At 30.7% G+C, this 23,130-nt stretch overlaps 3 protein-coding genes and 2 non-coding genes across 7 annotated transcripts; 3 read left to right on the top strand and 2 right to left on the bottom strand.

The window, feature by feature from the left end:
• Positions 1 to 518: 518 nt before the first annotated feature.
• LOC106762196 (lon protease 2) lies at positions 519 to 1,631 on the bottom strand. Its single transcript, XM_014645962.2, has one exon. It carries the CDS (start codon positions 1,528 to 1,530, stop codon positions 661 to 663), a length of 870 nt encoding a protein of 289 aa, XP_014501448.1. The 5' UTR covers positions 1,531 to 1,631; the 3' UTR covers positions 519 to 660.
• A 5,764-nt stretch (positions 1,632 to 7,395) lies between these two features.
• Positions 7,396 to 8,959, top strand: LOC106760803 (thioredoxin H-type). The gene is made up of 3 exons (XM_014644230.2): positions 7,396 to 7,565; positions 8,356 to 8,478; positions 8,595 to 8,959. The coding sequence occupies exons 1-3, from the start codon at positions 7,476 to 7,478 to the stop codon at positions 8,748 to 8,750; spliced, it is 369 nt and encodes a 122-aa protein (XP_014499716.1). The 5' UTR covers positions 7,396 to 7,475; the 3' UTR covers positions 8,751 to 8,959.
• A 2,148-nt stretch (positions 8,960 to 11,107) lies between these two features.
• On the bottom strand, positions 11,108 to 16,327 carry LOC106762428 (beta-galactosidase 5). 3 transcript variants are annotated; one of them, XM_022781009.1, is made up of 19 exons: positions 15,923 to 16,327; positions 15,728 to 15,823; positions 15,514 to 15,626; positions 15,351 to 15,417; positions 15,175 to 15,267; positions 14,883 to 15,026; positions 14,704 to 14,792; positions 14,516 to 14,621; positions 14,278 to 14,365; positions 13,803 to 13,921; positions 13,544 to 13,708; positions 13,234 to 13,412; positions 12,877 to 12,986; positions 12,662 to 12,771; positions 12,433 to 12,543; positions 12,230 to 12,343; positions 11,869 to 12,077; positions 11,371 to 11,540; positions 11,108 to 11,263 (listed from the first exon to the last, which is right to left on the bottom strand). In XM_022781009.1, exons 1-18 carry the CDS (start codon positions 16,097 to 16,099, stop codon positions 11,408 to 11,410), a joined length of 2,223 nt encoding a protein of 740 aa, XP_022636730.1. In that variant the 5' UTR covers positions 16,100 to 16,327; the 3' UTR covers positions 11,108 to 11,263; positions 11,371 to 11,407. The 3 variants fall into 3 exon arrangements, with proteins under 3 accessions (XP_022636730.1, XP_014501818.1, XP_014501820.1); XM_014646332.2 differs by having other exon boundaries at positions 11,116 to 11,540; XM_014646334.2 differs by having other exon boundaries at positions 11,116 to 11,540; positions 11,869 to 12,071.
• Positions 16,328 to 20,142: 3,815 nt separating this feature from the next.
• TRNAA-AGC lies at positions 20,143 to 20,215 on the top strand. The gene has a single exon. It is a non-coding gene; the product is annotated as a tRNA-Ala (tRNA).
• A 174-nt stretch (positions 20,216 to 20,389) lies between these two features.
• On the top strand, positions 20,390 to 20,462 carry TRNAA-AGC. Its single transcript has one exon. It is a non-coding gene; the product is annotated as a tRNA-Ala (tRNA).
• The last annotated feature ends 2,668 nt before the right edge of the window (positions 20,463 to 23,130 follow it).

The raw sequence follows: 23,130 nt of genomic DNA, 5'->3' as shown, positions 1-23,130 counted from the left end.
TCCTCCATCAGTGCCAGTTCTGCCAATGTTGCCAATGTTTATATCTGTTTTCGTTTGCAGGTTAAGTGAAATCGGGTAACCAATTGTATAAATTTGGATTAGTAATGCTCTGATCTAAGTTTGCACACCTCAAACCTCAGTCTGCAGATATAGACTTGAAACTAATAATCAAATATGTTCAACAAAACTCTAGTCACAAACTAAAAATTGTCTCCACAATCGCAAATCCTATTAAAATCGAAACAGTTGAAGCCAATGAACAATCATAACAATTCACATCCTCTTAGCACTTAAAAAGAGCAAGTTATTGAAAAAACATCACTCAAAAATACCAACACAGAAGAACATCAAATCATGTGATGTACATTTTTATTCTAAAACAGAATATGCCTCTAACTGTCTGCATCAGGTGGCGAAATGAGACAGATAGATTAAATATTGTATTAGCCTGCAGCACAACTTGTATTGAATCCGCGGATCAAATGGCATATACTATCTTTATCTATTAAGCAACGCAATATATAATGGGTATCTCAGTAAAGAACAAAAATGCAAGCAGAGTTTACGCACGAAAAGAATTTACAACTATTTTCTCAATATGTTGCCACGAAGTTACACTTATAAGCAACAATACATTGGGTATAGAGTATAAATCACCAATCAAGAAGAATTGGTAGAAGAGGGAAAAACATCTTTAACAGCAGAAGCAGCAGTAAGGTAATTAAGAGTGTTCTTCAATGTTTCCTTCTCCCTCGTCAATCTGGCGGCGGTGTCCTCCAATTCAAGCAGCGCTTGTTGCTCCCTTGGCGCACCCTCGAAGGTGCTGCCAACGAAGAACGAGAACGTCGTTGGAAACAGGTTTCTTCTCAAATCCCCAACCTCCTTCTCCGGTTTCCCTCCCAACCGGTTGGATAACCGGATAACGTCCTTCATGTAGGTCTCCACCTCGGTGGCCAGCCTGTCCAGATCGAGGTCGGTGGAGGGAGATGGCCGGTCCTCGAGCCACGTCACCTGCGCGACCAGGTAGGGTTTCGTGCGCACCACACTGTTTACTCGGAACCGTTCCTGACCCTTACAGATGAGGAAAAAGCGGTCATCCACGAGGCGCTCATGCTTTATGACTTCGCCGACGCAGCCAACGGCGGCTGTTCCGGAGACGGCATCCGTGTAGATGACGCCGAAGCGGAGGTCTGTTTGGAGGAGTGTGTGCATCATGATGCGGTAGCGGAACTCGAAGATCTGCAAGGGGAGGATGGCGCCGGGGAAGAGCACCAGAGGGAGAGGAAAGAGAGGAAGCTCGACGACGTCATCGGAGTTGGGGGAGTTCGTGTGGTGCTTCTCGGAGAAGGAAGATGCAGAGCAGCGGAGAGTGGAATTAAGCTTCCGGCAGCGGTGGCGGAGAACCGCGAGATTGAGATGGTGCAGAGAGTTTGAGGATTTAGGGTTTAGGGAGAGTGTTATAGGATTTGAGGAGGGTTTGTGAGGTAAGGAAGAAGAAGTAGGAGAAGGGATAAGCTGTGGGAATGCCATTTCTTCCAATGAGAAATTTAGAATAGAATATAAGAGAAGAAATGAATGTTACAGACAAGCTTTTGTTGTGTGGATATTATTGGACCTCTTCCTAATTTTATTATTACTATTTTCTCTTATAAATCTGTTCCGAACTTCACAGTGGCTAGTTAGATTTTGTAAGTTCAAATAAGATTATGTGGATCACATAATAATGAAGATTAAGCATATGACACGAGATTTTTTTTTGTTCGTGGTTCCGGATATCCCACGTGCCTATTTTAGATCAAAAGAATTCAGGCCCCAAAAGTTTTATTGGGCCTAATCTAATATTTGGCCCAATTTTGGAATTTAAAATCTCCTAATCTTTTAAGGAATTATAACATTTCATAAAAAAAATAAAATAATAAGGTCAACAAAATTGAATAGTGAAGTGACATATAAATATCAATCTTTTAATTAAGGGTTAAATATGTTTTTAGTTCCTGTATTTTGAGGCGATTTTGGTTTTAGTCCCATTTTTAAATTATGGTACAATTTAGTCCTTCAACTTTATAAAACTCTGGTTTTAATCTTTTTTACCAAATTTTTTAACTTTATTTATTGTTTTAAACGCGTTTCTCACTTAACATTGAAGTAAAAATGTCTCAAACAGTGTAAACAATCCAAATGTTATAATAAAACGTATTTGAAACAACAAATAAAGTTAACAAAATTTGGTAAAAATAACTAAAACTAGAGTTTTCTAAAGTTGAAAAACTAAATTATACCATAGTTTGAAAATAGAGTAAAACCAAAATCGGCTCAAAGTAAAGAGAATAAAAACATATTTAACTTTTTAATTAATAAAACAAAATCAAAATCAAAATGAAGATGATGTATGACGAATTGATTTCATCTATTTGCACGTAACGTACTTGGATTTTACGTATTATACTTTTCGTTGGTTCTGAAAAACCTCAAATTGTTCCCTTTTCTTCCTTGTCAAATATAACAAACTCATTTTTGAACTCACAACTAATAGTTTAAACTTCTTAAACACCTCCAATATTTTACTTTTCTCTTTGTCAAATATAACCACCTTGTTATCCTATGTTTATTAATAAAAAAAGTAAAATATTTGTTGCTAATTGGGGAAGCAACCTCAAAATGTCATAAATGTGATAATGCACCACACATATATTGATCTTATCATTACAAATGGAAAAAGTTGTTGGGTTATTCCACAATTCTTGTTAGGTACTTCCATCTTAGATGTTTTTTTTATATTTTTTGTGTTTTTAAGACATTATCAGTATCACATGTCAATATCAATATCACTTATCAATATTTTATATTTAATTATGTCCTATTTTTAAATATTTTTGTTCAACTTAGTCTTAACTTTTACTAAATATATTAAATTCAATTTCAATTTTGTCTATCTCTAAATTAAGATTAAACATGATTTTCATTAAAATTCGTATTTTTATTAAATATTTTCATTCTTTTCAAACCAACTCTAACTATGTTTCTATTATTATTGGTATAATTATTATATTTATGTTTAATTTTTTATACATGTAAAAATTAGACTAGAGTTGATTTAAAAATAATAAAGAATTATTCTTCTAATCTTCAAAACAATAAATAATTTCCATTATAATTTTAAAAATAAATTAGATTTTTTCTTATAATTTTAGAAATAAAATAGAATTTTACTTTTAATTTTAAAAATAATGAAGAATTTTCCTTATAATTTTAGAAATAAATTAAAATTTTCCTTATAATTTTGAAAACAATGAAGAAATTTCATTCTAATTTTAAAAATAATGAAGAATTTTTCTTCTAATTTAAAAATAATGAATAATTTTCTTTTCAATTTTAAAATAATGAATAATACTCTTCTAATTTTAAAAATAATGAAAAATATTTCTTCTAATTTTAAAAATAATGAATAATTTTTCTTCTAATTTTAAAAATAATGAATTTTTTTTCTTTAATTTTTAAAATATGAAAAAATATCATTCTAACTTTAAAAATAATGAAAAAAATAATTTTTTAAAATAATGAATAATTTTTCATCTAATTTTAAAAATAATGAAGATTTTGTCTTCTAAATTTTAAATATGAGACTTAAATAATCAAAATTAATAAAAGTTGAGATTAAATTGAATAAAAATAACAAAAATTGTAACTAAATTGATTACAAGACACTAACACATGACATTAACGTAAATACATGACACTGATAGTGACTTAAGACATGATACTAATACTGACTTGACACGTGCCGTTGACACTATTTTAGAGTATGACATTGACATTGTCACTTGATATACACTTGTCAGATGACACAATATTAAATTGATACTTGGACAATTTTTTTTTAAATTAAGAAAAAATCTAAAAAATAAAAAATGATTTTAATTTTAAAAAAATAAAAAATAATTTTAATTTAAAAAAAAAATCTCAAACATGTGACATACATAGTTTATCTACCGTTAATAATTTAGAGATGTCATGAAAAAAGAAAATTAAACACAAATTATTAAAATTAAGACTGGAGTGAGTCAGACATAGAATAAAGTCAATGAACAAAAAATCAAAAGTAATATTAAGGGAAGGAATGAAAACGTTTGTGATTATTTAATACAGGATTTCCTTAATTAAGGATAAACTATTTTTATGAGTTGTTATTATTTCTTTATTTATAACTCAATTACTATATGGCTTTATTTATTCGTGTTAAGTAGGTTGTTGTCGGTTTATGCATGGACCTGTAGTTATTTACATAGCATAGATTCCTAAATAGCATACGGTTACTTTTATTTACTCAAACATGGTTTTGTATATAGGTCGGGTTTTTGGAGAATCGAATCGAATTATGAATTCTGAACTAATTTTATTTTATTTTACCTTTTTTTATTTTAGTTCTTATTCTTTAAAATCAACATCATATTTTTAATTAATTTGAAAAAAAAATATAATTCAGAATTCGATCCCAAAAACTAAATTCCAACTATTTTTTTCTGTGAAATTAAAAAAAAAAAAGATTTAATACCAATTTTGATCTCTCTTTTGGGAGGATTTGTTCAAAGTGGTCTTCCCTTTTTAAAAAGTTCATTTAAGTCCTAATTTGTGCAAAAACTGTGCAAATAGGTCTTTTTTGGTAACGGTGTTAACTTTGTTAACGGCAAAGCTTCTAGGGGGCTAATATCTAATGATGTGGCATTATTATGTGTTTTAAAAAAATAAAAAAATTGCGATGTGTAAATTAAAATAGTTAGGGTTAAATTAAAAAATGAATTTGGGATAATTTGGGATGGATTAAGTAAATTGAATCTGCGTCTTCTTCGTCATTGTCTCCTCCACCCGAATCCGACGTCCTAGCATAGAAGCAATTTCACCTCCGTCACACATCTGGAAGATTCTTCAAGGTCTCCTCCCTTTTCCTCTTCGCATTTTTCGCTTTCAATTTGAAGGAGTTCCCAGAATTACTCTCGTGTCCCCCAAACTCTAAGCTTTTGGAAGTTGGTTGCAGCAATGGCAGCACTACTCTTTCTATTCTACGGTTCTTTCTTCACCCTTTCCTTCTCTTTTCCCATATGCGTCACGCACCGTTATTTATTTCATATTTATCCATAGTTGATTAAGTTTGTGTTTGGATCCAGCTCAAATAGTGTTGAAATACCCAATAAAGTGATTTTAAGACACTTTTAGCGTTTGCCCTTGGATAAAAAATTATGTATTGATGAACGAAACAAGAATGATGAACGAAACAACCTCCTTGACAACCTCCTTGACGATGAACGAAGCTGGATGAAGATGGTGGAAGATCGCAAAATCCCTAGAGCGTTGATCAACAGTAATGGATTCAATGTGCGTGATGAACCCTAAATTGCCCAGCAATCCCAATCGCAACTTCTGAGCAAAATCAATTTACTTAATTCATCTCAAATTACCCCAAATTCATTTTTTAATTTAACCCTGACTATTTTAATTTACACGTCACAATTTTTTAACACATAACAATGTCACGTCATCATATATTAGTCACTTGACAGTTTGCTCAACTTTTGCAAAAGTTAGAACTTAAGTAAACTTTAAAAAAAAAAAAAAATACTCTGAATAAAAGGAATAAACCCTCCCAAAAAAAGAGAAAATAGATATCAAACTAAAAAAATAAGGTCCGAATTTGAGTTGTCATTCTAACCTAAATGCAAAATCGTGCTACTTGGATAAATATAAAAACATAGTATAAGAAAATATAAATAAAAGGAATCTGTGGTATGTCAGAAAAAAAAATCTTATTTAGACTAAGGCTGTGTTCACTTCAGGGTGAAACACTATTCATGCATATGAGAGGGCGATGAATTGAGAGTGAAATCGTGTTCACTTGCGTTGAATAGCGAGCGAGTAATAGAGTGTAATTGCGGGATTTCACCTTTTTGTGTCACTCGCACATTAGCGAAGATTTGCAGTGAATTACAGCGAAATGGCTTTTATGCCCTTCCTACAATACTGAGAAAAAGAAAAACCATGCAGAGACCCGTGGCCGGTGGTGTTGTGATGATGAAGATGCGTTGAAGATGGAGGACTTGAGCTTGAAGCAGGAAGAAGCATTGATGATGAAGAGGCTCGCGTTTTTGGGTTGCAAAAATGAAGCTGTATCCGGTTATGGGTTTGCGTATTCGGATACGCTGCAAAGTGAGAGGAAAGGAGAAATTGCTATCCTGTTACGCCTTGGTTGTATCCGGTTACAACCTTTGGTTTTAAGTGCTGTATCCGGTTACAAGTTGGTGGTTTCGAATCCAAGAGAGTGGTGGAACTGGTGGAGGCAATGTGAGAGAAGTTTTTGTTGTCCAGTTTTGTTGAGGAGGGTGGAGGATGCGGCTCCATCCCATGCTCCTTCAAGCAGCTTCGCAAGAGAATGCAAAGAGGATTCAAACATCTCTAGGGCATGCACTGAAGTCCATGGCAGTGGGTGAAATGCAATGCGAAAATTGATTTTTTTGTACTAAAATAAAAGGAGGATGATATTTTGAAGTTAACAGAATTAAACTTTAATTTTTATGCATTCCCAGCCCACGGGTTTCCATGTTCTGGTTTTTGTCACCAAAACCACTTATGCTTTCAATTTTCCTAAAATTGTAATTTATTTCTAATTCAAATTTTTTTCTCCATAAGAAGGAATAATTTTTTAAACAATCAATTCGCATTATTATCTATTAAAAACAAGTACTACATTTTAAAAAAATCATTTCACTAAAGTATAATTTAATTAAATTTTTAAAATTATTTTTAATAATTATCTTAAATTTTTAACTCTTAATAAACATTTTTACAATTAAATATAACATTAAAAATATCATTTTATATTACTTTAATACTTAGGGGTATATTGGTAATCTTCAATTTCTATCAATTAAACAAATTTTTTAAAACTGTCATATCAATCAAATCTTACACTAATTTTCACAAAATTCACCCCCAAATCCACTCTCAATTACCTTCAAATCCACTCAAGTAAACACAAAAAAAATCACCCTCAAATCCTTTCAAATCCACTCAATTACTCTCCCCCAAATCATCTCCCCCAATCACCTCCAAGTGAACACAACCTAAGAGAGCATTGTTAATAAAAGATTGGATATAGAAATTCTGAGATTAAAATATAACCGACATTTGAGTAATGAAATGAACGATACGAATAAAAATCGTGCAGAACAAAGAAAGAGGTGTAAGAGTTTGCTTTGGCGTTTTACACTCTCTCTTGTCGCTGACGTCAGCCATGAGGCACAACGTAAATTACTAGACAGCCCTTGACATGGGGACTTGCGCCATAAACGCGTGAACGGAATCTTTTATTAAATATATCTATTTCTATAAATATGTAAGCACTTGTTCCTTATTGCTTCCATAAAAAAAGAAAAGAATCCAAAGAAGCGTGGTGATTGTGAAGAAGAAGGAAGAGAAAGAGAACAATGGCCGCCGAAGAGGGACAAGTTATCGGTGTTCACACCGTCAGTGACTGGAAGGAACGTCTCGAGAAGGGAAAAGAGGCCAACAAGCTCGTAATTTCTAATTCCTTAACTTCCTCTCTACTTTCATTTTCCCCTTTGCTATGTGTTAATTTTCACAGGCATTATGCATGTTAGGGTTTTTCAATACCCAAATTCCTGTCTTTCTTGCCTTAAGAGGATGTATCTGTTCTGTTCTTGTGAAATCGTTATTGGTTGGTTAGAGATCATTGTATTGTGTCTTGCATAGCTGTTTCCCTCTTCTCCTGTTCTTTTTATAATTGATTTTCATCCCTTTCTTTAGATTTTGCCGTATTACCTCCTTTGTTTGAATTCTCGTCATCAGTGTGCTTGTAGAATTATAATTAGCTTTTGCTTTTTTAACCTTGTTGCAACCTTTGAAAACACTGTTTTTTGTGGTGATCTATCCTAAAGTTACTCGATCTGCTTTGATATTGGGAATTTTGTATTCTTAAAGGTGCTGTTTGATACATTTAATCAATTGAAGTGCCTGTGATCGAAGTTTCAATTGCATGTACTGCCTTGACTAACCTAGTAGAAAGAAAGGAAATATTTTGTAAGTCTGGGGTGTTGCTATTTAGAAGTAGCTGCAGCGATCTTGATCCCTTGAAAGTTCCCTTGTTAGTGAACTTTTTAGCTGCCTTTGTGATTTATTTGGTTATTGAAGATCTGTGTCATGATTAACACGATTTTTGATTCTTTGAAATGGTTTATGTTTGATCTGTGTCATTACTGGCTTGATTTGTGATTCTTTAACATGGTTTATCTTTTCGTAAGGCAATTTTAAACCATTAAAAATACTGAAAGGAAATTTCTTTAATAGATTGTGGTGGATTTCACCGCTTCTTGGTGCGGTCCATGCCGATTCATTGCTCCAATCCTAGCTGAGATTGCTAAAAAGATGCCCCGTGTCACCTTTCTCAAGGTTGATGTAGATGAACTGGAGGTGAATATGACTATCTAAATCTTTCACAGAACATGGTTTAATTTTTTTTTACTCAAGATCCTAAAACACTATGAGGAATTTCCTAATTTAATCTTGCAATCCCTTTGGTTCTTCAGTCTGTTTCAAAAGAGTGGGAGATTGAAGCTATGCCAACCTTCCTTTTCTTGAAAGAAGGCAAGCTGGTGGACAAGGTTGTGGGAGCCAAGAAAGATGAGCTGCAAGCGAAAATAACCTTGCATGCAGATGCTGCTGCTGCTGGTAGTTCCATATGAATGAATGTGTTGAGAATAATAAATATATTTCTTCAGTCATTTTGCTTTTACTGATTTTTTCAGTCTGTTTGGATGATTTCAGCTTGGATATTGAGTTAGTAAAACATGGACTAAGTTATGTGTAAATGAAAATTGTTGCAGTGTCCCATTTGCAGTGTCCCTGCATATGTAACCACCATTGATAGTATTGATTTTAATTTTAGGCATAACTTAATATGTAAAAGATTTAATTGTGATGCAATTCAAATTATAACTAAGTAATTAAAGAGAACTATAGGAAACCAATAAATCAGCACGGAAATGCTTCAACCCATTTTCTGCAGATAATATTACTGTTTCATCAACTAATATTATACTTTTAAGGAAATAAAATAATATAATTAATATAACTGTAATTAGTCTCTGTTACAATATGATTATTTCAGTCCATATTAGAAAAATAGATTTTTCTTTAGACCAAACTAGTGTTCTAAGACAAATATCAAAGAAGACCAGGAGACCCCAAAAAAAAGTCAAAAGAATTTCCTATAGACATAATCGGAAGAGTATTTTCAAGGGAAGTTTTTGTCCCAAATTGCATGGTTCTCAAATCAATTCTAAGGATATTGTAAATTTTGAAAGTTAAAATAATTTTGAAAGAGAGGGAAAAGGATAAAAAGTAATTTTGAAAGAAAATAGTTGAAACAAATTAATAAAAAATAAAATTTAAATCACGAGCGTTAATAATCAATTACATTTGCTCATGGAGTTTAAATGAAGAGTGGAAAAAGTAAAAGAAAACAAATAAAACTAGTTTCGAACTAAAATAGTTTTACAAAGTTAGCAACAAACAAATTTAAATAATATAAACATGGCAATTATTTAGTTTAATAGTTAAATTTGGCATGGTGTTAATTTAAACTAATTATTGTGAAACCCACTCAAATGAAATTGCAATGATTTTGATGTTACTCATAAAATAAACTAAATTATATCTTAATTTTATTTTTTGACAAGGTATACCAATATTGTTAAATATCAAACAGTGCATACCATGTTACAAAATTGTTAATAACTTTGAAGAAAAATGTTAAATAGGAGTAAAATGAAAATTTTCAAAAAAGTTAATAAAAACAACTTTATTTCTTAAACAATGTAGTAAACCGTCTTTTTATACTGAATTATCAAATTCTAGATTGTGTTAATAATTTTATAAAAATATGCTTAAAAGAAAATCTAGCCAAAGTATAAAACATTTGTTTCTATTTGGTTTAGTTTAGATGTATTATTCAAATTCAATTGCATCTTAATTTACATTTGATTGAAATGTGTTTTATATTTTCAAAATCAAACAATAATATTTTCGTTTTCAGTTTTTTCCTTTATCTAAAATAATCGCGTATATCTTCACGATGGTAGTTTATTTTTTTAAATAAAAGAATTTTCATAAGAAGAATTTTCGAACTTTAAAATTTTTCATCTATTTTATATCATTGTTTGAGCAAGTAACTATAAACTCTAATAAAAACTATAATAAAAAAATTAGATAACAATAAGTTAGAAATAAATTTATTATATAAAACATCAAAATATTACTTTCTATTAAAAACTTTAAAATGATATATTTATCAAAATTTTAAAATAATATATTTATGACTTTTTCTATTTATATACCTTTTATTTTTTTCCATATGTTTACAATATGAACTTCCAAACCCTTAACCCTTATATTCTTAAATGATCGATGATTCAAATTATGGCTAATTAGTAATACGCAACATTTTTTTCCTTACTTTGATTAGATAGACCATAGATAAAAACGTTTAAGTTTAGAGTTTTTATTTTTTAGTATAATTTAAAATTTATAAGGGAGTTTTTATTTTTTAATATAATTTAAAATTTATGAATAAGGTGAGTCTATTTAATTTATCACGAGTTTAATATAATAAATCGAATTTAATTTTGATTCATGTTAAAATTTGTAATTTTTTTTAAATTCAATCTTACTCAAATCTACAGTGAACCGAGTTGTCATTCAGTCTTAATTCTTTTTGACACAAATAATTTATGATATAATATAAACACAAAAATTTAAGAAAATTTTGAAAATAAAAAAGTAAAATACGCTTTTTTTATATTGTTGAAATGAAAAGGAACCGCCGTGTAGAGAAGATTAAGGGAGAGATGATCTTGGCTCCATAACCAGCAGCAGAGGAGATGATCTCGGACAGTCATGCGGGTAATATTACCGCAAGAGACATAATCAAGGATAATTAAGAATTAAGGTAACTAGTCATTGTTAAATTAATCTTAAAACAAACACAGATCCACAACGGACAAAAGTCCATACAACACTGTGAATAGAAAGGATGACTATGTATGATAATTGATATAATTATTATATCATTTATTGATTTTTTTTCTTCTTCTTGCAGTGGCACTGTTCCACTTTAAAAGTCACAATATGAAAAAAAAAATTGCATTTATTATCTAGTACATATTTTTGACTTGAGCATCCCAGTGATTTGGCAGACCTGCAAGATCAAGTATTTCACTCACAAGTACATAGATCGTAGTTGAAAAGAATAAATTACTATAAATTACAGATAATCCGGGTACATAGAATTCACAGTGTACACACGTTCTTATTCAGGTTCTTTAAATTCTCTGAATTGGTTTCACTGCCCATGACCTGCCGGAGTATGTACCACTCTCTTAACCAAAGAGATTTTCCAAGGATTTCCGCCTAATTCTTCCAACACTACGATCAAGTTCTTCGTTGGTTTTAGCCAGGACCTTGGAACGTGATACCTGCGAAATTTCAAACAACAAACTGGTAAAATCTCTCCAATCTTCCATCATTAACACAATAATATTCAGTAGCATTGCATCTGGCACACTACAAAAAAAGGTTGTGGCTTGCTTTATCATGACTGTATCTGGAGGGTAATGATACCGACACGACCAAAGGTAAACACACAAAATGATAAAAGGTTGCGCACTATTTTTTTCACGTGACACTGACATGTCAGACTGCACTAGTTCAACGGCTCCAAACAGTAACAAAATGATGCTAAAGACTCTATAATAAAGCAAGCTATTAGTTTATATGATATCCTTTACAGAAGAAAAGAAGTACCATCGCTGAGTAGGTTGGCCACAACCAAGTTGGCATTTTACAGGGCGAAAGCCTCCAGAATAGGTGCAAGAATTACAATCACCCTTTGCATAGGCCAACCAATATCTCCCTATGCTCTGTCTGTTGATCCATACTTGACCCTTACCCATGCTTTCTAGGTCCAAAGCCAGTGGTTCCTTTCCACCAGGTGCATCAAAATAAGCCTGCAGCTTCCAACTTAATAATAGTAAGCTTCTAGTTCTAGTTGAAGACTATAGCACATATTATATAAATTGTTTTCATTCCTATAAAAATCTTACAACTAATAAATAAATTATGTGATAGAAACAGATACACATGAAAAATATTGTTAGACACACACCTTGTACCATTTCAATTGCGACCGACTTTGTGTACCTTGTGATTCTTGGACCCAATCAACAGACGACACCCCATCGGGAGACGTCAAATCCATATCCTCTCCTCTTAGGCCAACCTATTATAATTAGAAAACATTTTCTGGTCCCATGAATTCAAACTTACGAATACATATGTTATAGACTAACAAGTTCGAGTGCATCAGACCTTGTATGACCACTTATTCCATGTTAAATCTTTCTGTCCCTTGTCAAGACCGTGTAGCAAGACTGGACCAGTGATCCCTGTCTCCCATGTTTCATAATGCCGACCAACGTTCTTCCAGTGAAAAACAAAAAGTCAATCAATGACCAGTAGCAAAATGTACTAAAAATACTAACTAGAAAATAATAGTGCATTTCAAGTTGGATTTACAAGCTTGGTACTCAGTACTAACAGGTAATCCAACAGTCACGCTGAGAAGAGCAATTTTATTTGTTCCAGCGTGGAGATCTATAGGTCCATTGAATGTGCAACTTCTCTGCTCCCTTGTCCCAAAAGCCGACCCTGAAAAAGAAACCGTTCATCCACACTTTAACTTAGAATCATTCAATACGCAAAGTTGCAATTTGCGAACAAAGGAACTGCAGGTTCAACTACACTCGTAAAAACCTGAAAATTTCCCATTAACGAACACATGAACAGCGTCTCCAGCAGACTGCACATTAATGCTGGGTTTCTTTCCATCTCGAAGAAAGGTTTCCGATGAACTTATGTCAATACTGCACCATGCCAACCAGAAAAACAGTAAGGTTAAATTTTGAAGCTGACAAGGTAGGATAACAGAATCTATTTGACAAAGAATTTATATCTGAAATGACAAAAGTGGCAGGGACTTCTTGAAAAGCATCCTGTTTCAATAGGCATTGCATAATTTATTTTGTCATTATGCAGACAACATCAAAATTCAATTCATTTGGTAGCCTTTTGAAAATCAAGGAGATATAACTTTCAAATCAAGCAACTTACCTGGTTATGTACCATAGGTAGTCACTGGTGTCCCTGGTAACGTTGAGTTGTTCTAAAAGTCCAGGAGATGTAATCCTTGAACTCTCAGCCAGAGAAGATAGATCTTCATCATAGCTCTCCCATGAGAACAACTTAGTACTGACAGGAAGCATTTTTACCTCTGAAGTTTGAACTCTCACCTTCATGAAGACCCAGCAATACAGTCAATTTCTTTGTGCAGAGGGAAAGGCTGACAATAAATAATACAGATGGGCAAAAAATGTTTTCATCACACTTCATAGCTTTAAAAGGTCTCGTGAAGTATTCTTACTTTTGCAGTATTAAATACATCAGTTTTGCAATCAGGAAGAATGCTTATGGACCAAGGAGGCAAATCATAGTTCCTGTTATTGAATGTCACCGTAGCAGCAGAGTTTGCATTATAGTTTGCTAGAAAAGCTGCACATGTTCCAGTACCTGAAGAGTATACATGAGCCTGGAAAATTTCCAAGCACAGAGACAGGACTGACTTATCATAAACAAGCAAAAAATGTCAAGAGGACAATTGCTTCACATCAGAGGCAACTTGCCTGCTGTTGATTTCCTAACGACGCAACTGTGGGATCCGAAGAAACCAAAGCATGTTCACACCGCTTGATAGCTCTATGAAGCTCCTTCAAATGACTGTATTTTGGTTGCCTGATCAAACCTAAACACAACACAGCACATTTGGTTAGGATGCAACAAAATATAATATGAAAACTATCTTTGTGGCCGCAACTTATGGAACATAATCCAATGCCAGACTCTGCATTTTAAATGACTCTGAGAGAAGAAAATACTGAAATAGTACAATCGATAATTTAGTATAAAGATCATATGCATAAATACTTTTACTGAAGAATGATGATACATTATTTCGTAGCCTGGGATGTCATTATAAAATACACTTCAACAGAAGAACTATGATTCACAGCCCAGTAGTAACTATATCTATAAGTGGCAATGAATCACGGAACAAACGAATAATAAAAAAGGTACTCATTATAAGCACAGTTTTCTCACCATATTCATCAATTGGAGCGTCATAGTCATAGCTTGTAGTAATGAATGGGCCCCCAGCTGATCGTCCAAAGTTAGTTCCTCCATGATACTATCATTTTTCATTAAGATCATAGGCGAGATTCAGGTTTTAAAGTAAGGCAGACAATGTTTCATCACAAGGGGAAAAACAACCGAGACTTATCCAAGTAATTGAGGGATTCTTTTATAAAATAATAAGAAAGACTAGAAGGTGGCCAACCATGTAATAATTCACATATGAGCCACCCTTTTGAATGAATCGAGCAACTGCAAATGATAGATCCTGAACTGGTCGCTGGTGAATTGGGCCACCAAAATCTGTAAACCTTGTGATCGTAGGAAAAAAATTACCCATCCGAATCTAAAGTTACAGAACCAACTTCAAATGTAATACACTGTACAGCTTACCAGCCACTCCAAGACTCAGTCCACATGGTAGGCTTGTATGGTTTATTTGGAGTGAAATCATCACAGTAAAAACCATTACATGAATTGATCTGTAACCGATAATTGGATAGATCATATTCAACCCTCAAACAAAATAATAAGGAAGCAAATGAAACAAGAAAGAGAAGGAGAGAACTTACCACGGGATCTGGGGCATCATTTTCCTTGCACATCACCCAGGGCACTCCTGTACCCAATCCAACAGCCATGCTTGCAGCCCAGTTTAAGTACGCACGACCAGCAGCTCCCATTGCCCTGCTCTCTGGTCCGTACTCATTCTCAATCTACAAAACACGAGAGAATAAGAGAAAAGAACACAGTTTAAGATTGTCTCCTGAAATAGTGATTCATTGGCAATAATACGAGTGAGCGGCAGGTCAGTTTTTTTGAGTATTTCTTCACTTATACCACACTATGAAGTGAATCGCATACCTGGGAGAGAATTATTGGACCACCCTGAGACTGAAACAACTTCTCAGTCTTCATCATCTGGACAATTTTCTCCGTGAAACCTTGCATTGCTGCCTAAGATTGAAAAACGGAAAAGTCAGATTATCCAAGACCTGAGTCAACAGAGAGAATCCATATGAATGAAATGCAAATCCGACCTTGAAAGGCTCATTATCCGTTCTGAAGCTCACACCAGGAACATACTTCAACCATACAGGGATTCCTCTAAAGTACACCATTAAAGAACGACATTAAGAATCACAACCAAATCTCACATTAACAGAGGGATACAGAGATATGGACTATGGAGGAAAAATGTACCCAAAGTTCCACTCAGCGCACACGTAAGGTCCAATTCGAAGGTTGGCATAAAGCCCCACCTTCTGCACCGTCTTAATAAACCGTACTAGATCATACCTTCCTTCAAAATTATACTGCAACCCAACATAAAAAATAATCACAAAGAACCAGAAAAATGTTACTTTTTTTAAAGTAAGGTTGAATAATGGGGAGAGAGGAAGATCCAGAATAGTACATTGCCAGGAGATGGTTCATGGACATCCCAGAAGACATAAGTGTCTATGACATCAAGACCTCCATGTTTGGCCTTCCTAATTAGATCCTCCCACATCTGAAATCACATAATGTGAAGCAAACAAAACAACACGGAGGTTGAAAGTTGAAACACAAAAAAAAAAAAAAAAGTAAAGAAAATGGGAGACATACATACCTCAGGGGTGCTTCTGGGATAGTGAATGGAGCCAGAAATGAGGATTCTCCTTTGGCCATTGATGAGAAGAGACTTTTTATCATAGGTGACATTACAGTGTATCAGCTGAGAACCGACAAACAAGAGCGTGAAAAACAAAGTGAGTAACTTGGAAACTAAATTGGTAATGGTTTCCATGTGTTTAGGCTTAGGCTTGAGCAAGCTGAGTGGAGGGAAATGTCATAAAAAGAACAAGGTTTAGCCGGTGGTTGAGGTTCTCCTCTTCGGTGTAATCTATGATCTGAAACACTTTCCACCACCAGCAACAGCAACAGCAACCATGGATGCTCCTACTGGAAAGAAGTTCCACTTCCACACTCGACACCCTCCTACCCCTTCCTCTGTTTCTTTATTAATTATTTGTCAGATTTGGGATTCTCTTAAATGCATTTTTTAATTGTGTTTTTTTTTTCCTTGACATTGATACTAGTTTTTTTTAGTTGAACTGTCACTCACTTTCCTTTTCCTGGATTTTCCCCATTTATTATTTAATCATTTTTGAAATGTAAATGATTACCATAAACTTTTTTTTAAACGTGAACTTTGTGTTAATTTCAAACAGATTTATTATGTTGCGTAAATTATAGTGTATTTTGTGATAAAAACATATAGTACGGAGGTACGTATTATTTATATTAGGAGAAATGAATTGTACGGTGTAGAAAGTCATGGAGCTCTCTGTGATTCAGTGATGAAAACGTGAGAACATATTTTGAGGACGCCATGTAGGCATTGCCGCCAACTACTCTTTCTTGTTTGCATATATGTCTCCATCCGCCTTTTCAAGCAAAACATTAAATAATTTTTACTTTAAAATCATTACAACGGTATAACATGAAGTTCATTCTAAAAAAATCATACTAATTTAATATTATTTTAAGCTTTTGTAATTTTTAATTTTAATTAAAATTATATTATAATAAATTAAAATTTACTACCGTTAAACGTTCCAAGCTACAAAATGCTACTTTACTTGTCATTGTATTTTGAAATTTCGTAATTAACAAAACTACCTAACCTTTTTAAAATTGGTGTTGCTTCTTCCATCTCCCAGATAGGTCTTGTATCTCCTCACTATTTTAATTTATTTTAAGAATATTTTACACCTTTTCCATCATTTTCTTTTATTCTAAAAATACCTTATATCTCTCCCATTATCCTTAACCATCTTTCTCTTTCAACATCAATTGAGTATTTACATGACTCATTAATGGAGCATCTACATGACTCAAATTTGAACTTGTGATATATTTTCTTAAATAAGTTTGATTCAATTTTATTTTTGCTCTTGAATATATTTTTTTCTTTTCAAATTACTTAATGGGAAAATTTTGTTCTAAATTTCTTAGAAAATGTTTATATATATGTATNTTTTTTTTACATATAATATCTATAATTTTAACATTATATTATGTTTTAACTCAGCCACATGTTTAACTCAAATAACTTGAATAAAATATTTAATTTATTAGATAAATAATATAAAAATATTATTAAATACTTAAAATATAAAAAAAAGTAATTTCTTAAAGATTTAGAATTTATTTAGTTTTTTCGTCATTATAAAGTTGGTATATAATAATAATAATATATCATTATTTACTATTAATATTATTATGTTTATTATTTTGTATTTGCATCTAACTTTTAATTTTATAAAATAGAAATGGTATTGAAGTTTCCTTTGAATTTTATATTTTGTAATATATCACAAATTCAAATCTGAACCATGTGAATGCTCCATTAATATAGAGAGAAAGGGAAAGATTGTTGAGGACACTGAAAAGTGTAAGGTATTTTTGAAAAAAATAATGAAGATGTTAAGAATATTTTTGAAATAAATAAAAATAATGGAAAGATGGAGAAATATTTAAGGAGATGGAAAAAGCAACACCCTTTCAAAATATGGAACAGTGAAACAGGATAAGATAATTTAAATATAATCTCAACGAAATTAAAAATATACATTAGTTTTAACTTCCAACGCACAAAAGTTAACTAAAAAAAATTAACAAAATATGTAAGCATAAAAAACTTACAAAAATCATGGGAGTTGAGTGCTATGCTACTTCCGTTGTACGTCTTAAAAAGTCATCTCAATTTATGATGATTTCAGTAACTATTCAATTGACCTTTTCAGAAGTCATTAATATATTACGAATTATGGACAACACAATAATAATAATAATAATAATAATAATAATAATAATAATAATAATAATTTATTGAATAGTCTTTTTAAATTCAGATAAATCAATATTACTTTATTATTGTAAATAATATTGATAACTTTTTCATTGATATTTACATGAAAAATTTAAAATAAATAAATGAATCAGAAATTCATAAGAAATACTTCCATTTGGAATCCTTATTCTCACGCCTCTTCTGAATTCTATTATTAAGCGGACTATTTTTTAATGCTTTTGGAGTGTAAAAATGAAAAAAAATATATATTATATATATATTTTAGCACTTTTAAATAAATTATGGTTCAAATACTTTTGTGTTGCGTGCAAGCAATGCTTTTGTTTAAATCGAAAACCCACGTATTTCTCCGAAACTTATCACTTATATTTTGTATTTAGTCCCTTTAATTTATGTCCCTCTTCTCCTCGTTTTTATTATTCAACAAAATAAAACTCATTGATGTTCGTGAAAAATCTTATCTTTACCTATGCATACTCAGAAATAATAAATTATTATTTTACAATTATTTATGGTCGCATTCTAACCACCCCAATATATATAAAACGACTAAAAAACAAAGAAAACAATCCTTTTATTTAAATTGAAATCAAGTTAAGTGCTTATTTCTTATTATAAAAAAAAAGTTAAATATGTTTTTAGTTTCTATACTTCGAGACGATTTTGGTTTTAGTCTATTTTTAAACTATGGTACAATTTAGTCTTCAACTTTATAAAACTCTGGTTTTAGTCTTTTTACCAAATTTTTTTAGTTTTATTTGTTGTTTCAAACACATTTCTCAGTTAACATTGAAGAAAAATGTGTCAAAGAGTATAAACAATTCAAATGCTATAATGAAACGTGTTTGAAATAACAAATAAAGTTAAAAAAAGTGGTAAAAAGAATTAAAACCAGAATTTTCTAAAGTTAAAAAACTAAATTATACTATAGTTTGAAAATGGACTAAAACCAAAATTGCCAACTAAAAACATATTTAACCCTAAAAAAAATAATCAGTGTTGTCAAAATAACCACCCAACTTACTATTATTTATTGTAATTATCATATATTAACACTGATATGTAAAACATAATCGTGAATAAATTTAATAAGCAGGACTTTTGTCTTGAAACTACATTAACATCTCACAACTTTCATAAATCAAAAGGGTAGTTTACCCAACATATTTTTTTTTTTTAAAAACAGATCCCTTTGAAAATAACTCGCCGAAACATGTTTTATTCAAAAACAATACTCAAAATTATCACATAATACCAGATTATTGAAGGTTGAAACATTATACCCCAAGTTCACAATTAGCAACTAAAATACTAGTCTTTAACAAAATAATTAGAAAAAAATTATATTACTAAAAGTTAACGTTTATATATTTTAATCACGTTGTATGAATGAAATCTAATTTCTTTAAGATTAAAATATTCGATAACTATTTATCCAAAGTGAATTGGCAATGCCTTTGTATAATTGATTGCAAATAATTGCTAACATTGCTATAGTTTATTACATATTTTAGTATAACTAATTATTATATATTTTTTATCATAATTACACGCGTAAGCCAAAACAGTATAGTTTTAGTTTTTATATCTTATTTATAATTTTAGTCAATAATAGTTATACTCTTTATCCATAATTTTTAGTTCATAATTATAAAAATAAATTTGAAAAACATTTACAATAAATAAATAAATAAATGTTTATAATAAAGTAACATATTTTGTATATGTTTGTGGAATTTAATTTTATACATGAATTGAATAAGAGAGAAATGATGATGCATCAAATATATTTTTAATTTCATTAATAATAGTATTCAAAGTAAGACAATTATTTACATTTTATTATAATTTAATCGTGTCTCTAATCCTTAAAATTTTAGATACATTTGATGTTATTCTTCTAAAAGAAAAAGTTCTCAGATTGTCTTAAATGTGTGTTAATTAGAACATATATTACAATGATTAAATATAAAGGGGATGTAGCTCAGATGGTAGAGCGCTCGCTTAGCATGCGAGAGGTACGGGGATCGATACCCCGCATCTCCAAAGCTGTTTTTTATTAAACTTATGGGCCTCTGTATACTAATAATTTTTTAATAAATTTGACCCATTTAATCTTCTGGGCTTTTTTTTCTTAAGACTTCAATGTACACTTATTTGGCCTCATGAGATTAATGATTTGTTAATAAATGTAACCCATTTAAATTTTAAGTATGGACGGGGGATGTAGCTCAGATGGTAGAGCGCTCGCTTAGCATGCGAGAGGTACGGGGATCGATACCCCGCATCTCCAAACTTTATTTTTATACTTTTTCAAGTAATGGGCCTCGAACTATACTTTTTTAACAAAATTGGCCCATTTTAATAATTACAATCATGGACACAGCCCATTCTATTTACAAAGGTTTTTTGTTCACTTTTTCCTCTTCATGTTTCCAAATTCTCCCTTAAATCTTCTACTTTTTCACATATTTTAGAAAAATTAGTTTCTGTAATAATGTGTAAAAAAATTACATGGTAAAGGTAGCAGTAGTTTGAATATTTTACAAAAATCTAAGGAAGATAAAAGAGATTTTACATGTATTAATATCATATGGCCCAAACCACATTGTCACCTTGGATTGAAATTTCAAAGTAAATACTACAAACACTCATAATCTTACTTAAACTTTGAAATACCATATCATGTGAATTTTTTTTTACCAACATTATAAAAGTAATAGCATTTGTTAAATCAAGTAATAATATAGATATAACGAGTCTGCATGGCTATACTGGAACACCTCGCATTAGAAAGTAATAAAATTTCACTTTATTATTTTATTTTATTAGAATAAATTTTAAGTCTAACTTAATCTACAAAATCAATTTATAAAAGCAGGTTTACATTTAATTATAATTATAAGTTGACAACATCTTTAATTTATAGAAGACTTTTAAAGCATTTATTTTTAATATTTTTTTGTCAGTATTAGTATTCTTTAATTATTCATCGTCATTAAAATTGAAAAAAAAAACAGCATAAATTTATTTATGAAGAGATTTTCAATTAAAAAAAGAAAAAGTTTAATGTTTTTCCTTTTTGTTTTCCGTAAACTAACAACTTTATTTTTCTTTCTTCGTGTACCAAACTGACACTAAGTATTATTTTTTCTATGTTGTAAGTCAAGTTCTTTTTATATAAATTAAAAATAAAAAGCCTTTATGACAAGGGCCTCTTTTTGATAACAAAAGACAAATTACTCTCTTTAATCCTTTTTATTACGCGAATTTAATTAACGAAGATGTGACTGAAGCAGTGAGAAAAGTTGCAAGCATTAGCAATATTTGTTGATTTAAAACAAAATTAGTGGAGCTAATGAGTCCAAAATTAGCAGCACAGAAGATGAAAAGGGTTTGTTAGTGCAAATAACGACATGTAAAAACATGTTCAGTATTCATTAATTAGGTCAATTATTTTTTGTTGGAAATATATATGATTGAGTTGAGCGTGATTAGATTTAAGTGTTTGGTTCCTTTCTTTATATAGACAAATACTAATCCATGAATATTTCGGTCTGTTGTCATAAAATTTAGGCAGAGTTGATGTTTGGCATGTAGTCACATGGATAATTGTACTTTATGTTTGCAAGTTGATCAAACATTTATGAACAAAGAAACAGATAAAACTCCTATGATACCTATGTGACACTGATTATGGTAGTAGGCGTTGAATTCCATGTAACCTAAATGATGAAGAAGGGAAAAATATCTTTAACAATTCTTTTTTAACAACTTTTTGATAATGTATACATGACAGTTTGTGATTGATTCGATTCAAATATTTTTTTTAAAATAAATTCAAATAAATCAATAAAATGGTCACATTGTGTCTAGATATCAAAAAATTGTGAAAAAAGAGTTGTTAAAATATAATTGTCCATAAATAAATGATGGTCTTAAATTAAATTTTGGAAATCAAAATTATAATAATTATACTAAGTAGTTAAACTATTTTAATTTTATAAAATTAGTTTGTAAAGTCATATTTTATTTATTTATATATTATAAAATTGTTTTTATTTTTAATTAATGTAAAATTTTTATTTTATTTTTTTTACATGTGAAATTAAATATTAACAAGTGAATTGATAACAACGGATAGTTATTGATATTATAAAATGAATAAACAATGAATCTCACTATATTTTAACATGTTACTATATAGTTTGTAATGTAATATTTATATCTCTTTTGTATATATTATAAAATCACATTTATCTCTATTCAATTTAGAATTTCAACAAATATCATAAATATTATTACCTTAATCATATAATAATTTTAAAAATGAGCATGCATAATATTCAAACAAATTTGTGATTTAACGATCATGAATTGTATTTATACTTTAAATTAATCAACTAGAATTAATATAAGGGTCATTAAATGTTCACGTGTTATGCTATTATTACTTTGGACCACATGTAAGGTGATGGTTTTAAATCATGTAATAAATTTCTTCCGGAGCTACATTTTTTTTTCATGGATTTACTCAGCGTAATAGAGATAAATATATAGTTTGTCTTTTCTTCTTTTATATTTTCTAACATTTAGAAAATACGTTTTATTTATTGAAGTTACATACGTCAATGAAAGTAAACCACAAATAAAGTGATATAATATGATCATAGTAGCATAATTCGACACGTGGTTACAAGCTTTTAAGTGTTTGTATAATAATTTTTGTTAAGTGGTCTTCTTTTAGGAATTAGATTTTTTTTTTTAAAATCAAGAGATTAGAAAAATAAAATAAAATTTATTTTTCTAATAAATTTTAAAATGAGCTAATAAATTTTAAAATGTCAACTCAATCCACCATGATGAGTTTTGTGATTTTTATTTTGATGTTTTGTTTCCATGTGAACACTTATCTACAGATTGTGATATATCCATCCACCACCATTTTAGTCAAACAAATA

This window comes from Vigna radiata, chromosome 5 (assembly GCF_000741045.1).
Source record: "Vigna radiata var. radiata cultivar VC1973A chromosome 5, Vradiata_ver6, whole genome shotgun sequence".
Classification (NCBI taxonomy): domain Eukaryota; kingdom Viridiplantae; phylum Streptophyta; class Magnoliopsida; order Fabales; family Fabaceae; genus Vigna; species Vigna radiata.
The sequence above is the reverse complement of the archived record's forward strand: the minus strand, read 5'-3'. Positions and strand labels throughout refer to the sequence as shown.

What these genes read in the sequence shown, in the direction of transcription:
- LOC106760803 (XM_014644230.2), top strand. Translation starts at nt 7,476, where the DNA reads ATGGCCGCCGAAGAGGGACAAGTTATCGGTGTTCACACCGTCAGTGAC. An exon ending in GAAAAGAGGCCAACAAGCTC is followed by an intron (nt 7,566 to 8,355) that starts GTAATTTCTAAT and finishes TTTCTTTAATAG; the next exon opens with ATTGTGGTGGATTTCACCGC. An exon ending in TTGATGTAGATGAACTGGAG is followed by an intron (nt 8,479 to 8,594) that starts GTGAATATGACT and finishes TTGGTTCTTCAG; the next exon opens with TCTGTTTCAAAAGAGTGGGA.
- LOC106762196 (XM_014645962.2), bottom strand. Translation starts at nt 1,530, where the DNA reads ATGGCATTCCCACAGCTTATCCCTTCTCCTACTTCTTCTTCCTTACCT.
- LOC106762428 (XM_022781009.1), bottom strand. Translation starts at nt 16,099, where the DNA reads ATGGAAACCATTACCAATTTAGTTTCCAAGTTACTCACTTTGTTTTTC. An exon ending in ATGAACCATCTCCTGGCAAT is followed by an intron (nt 15,627 to 15,727) that starts GTACTATTCTGG and finishes GTTGGGTTGCAG; the next exon opens with TATAATTTTGAAGGAAGGTA. An exon ending in GTCCAATAATTCTCTCCCAG is followed by an intron (nt 15,027 to 15,174) that starts GTATGCGATTCA and finishes CGTGTTTTGTAG; the next exon opens with ATTGAGAATGAGTACGGACC.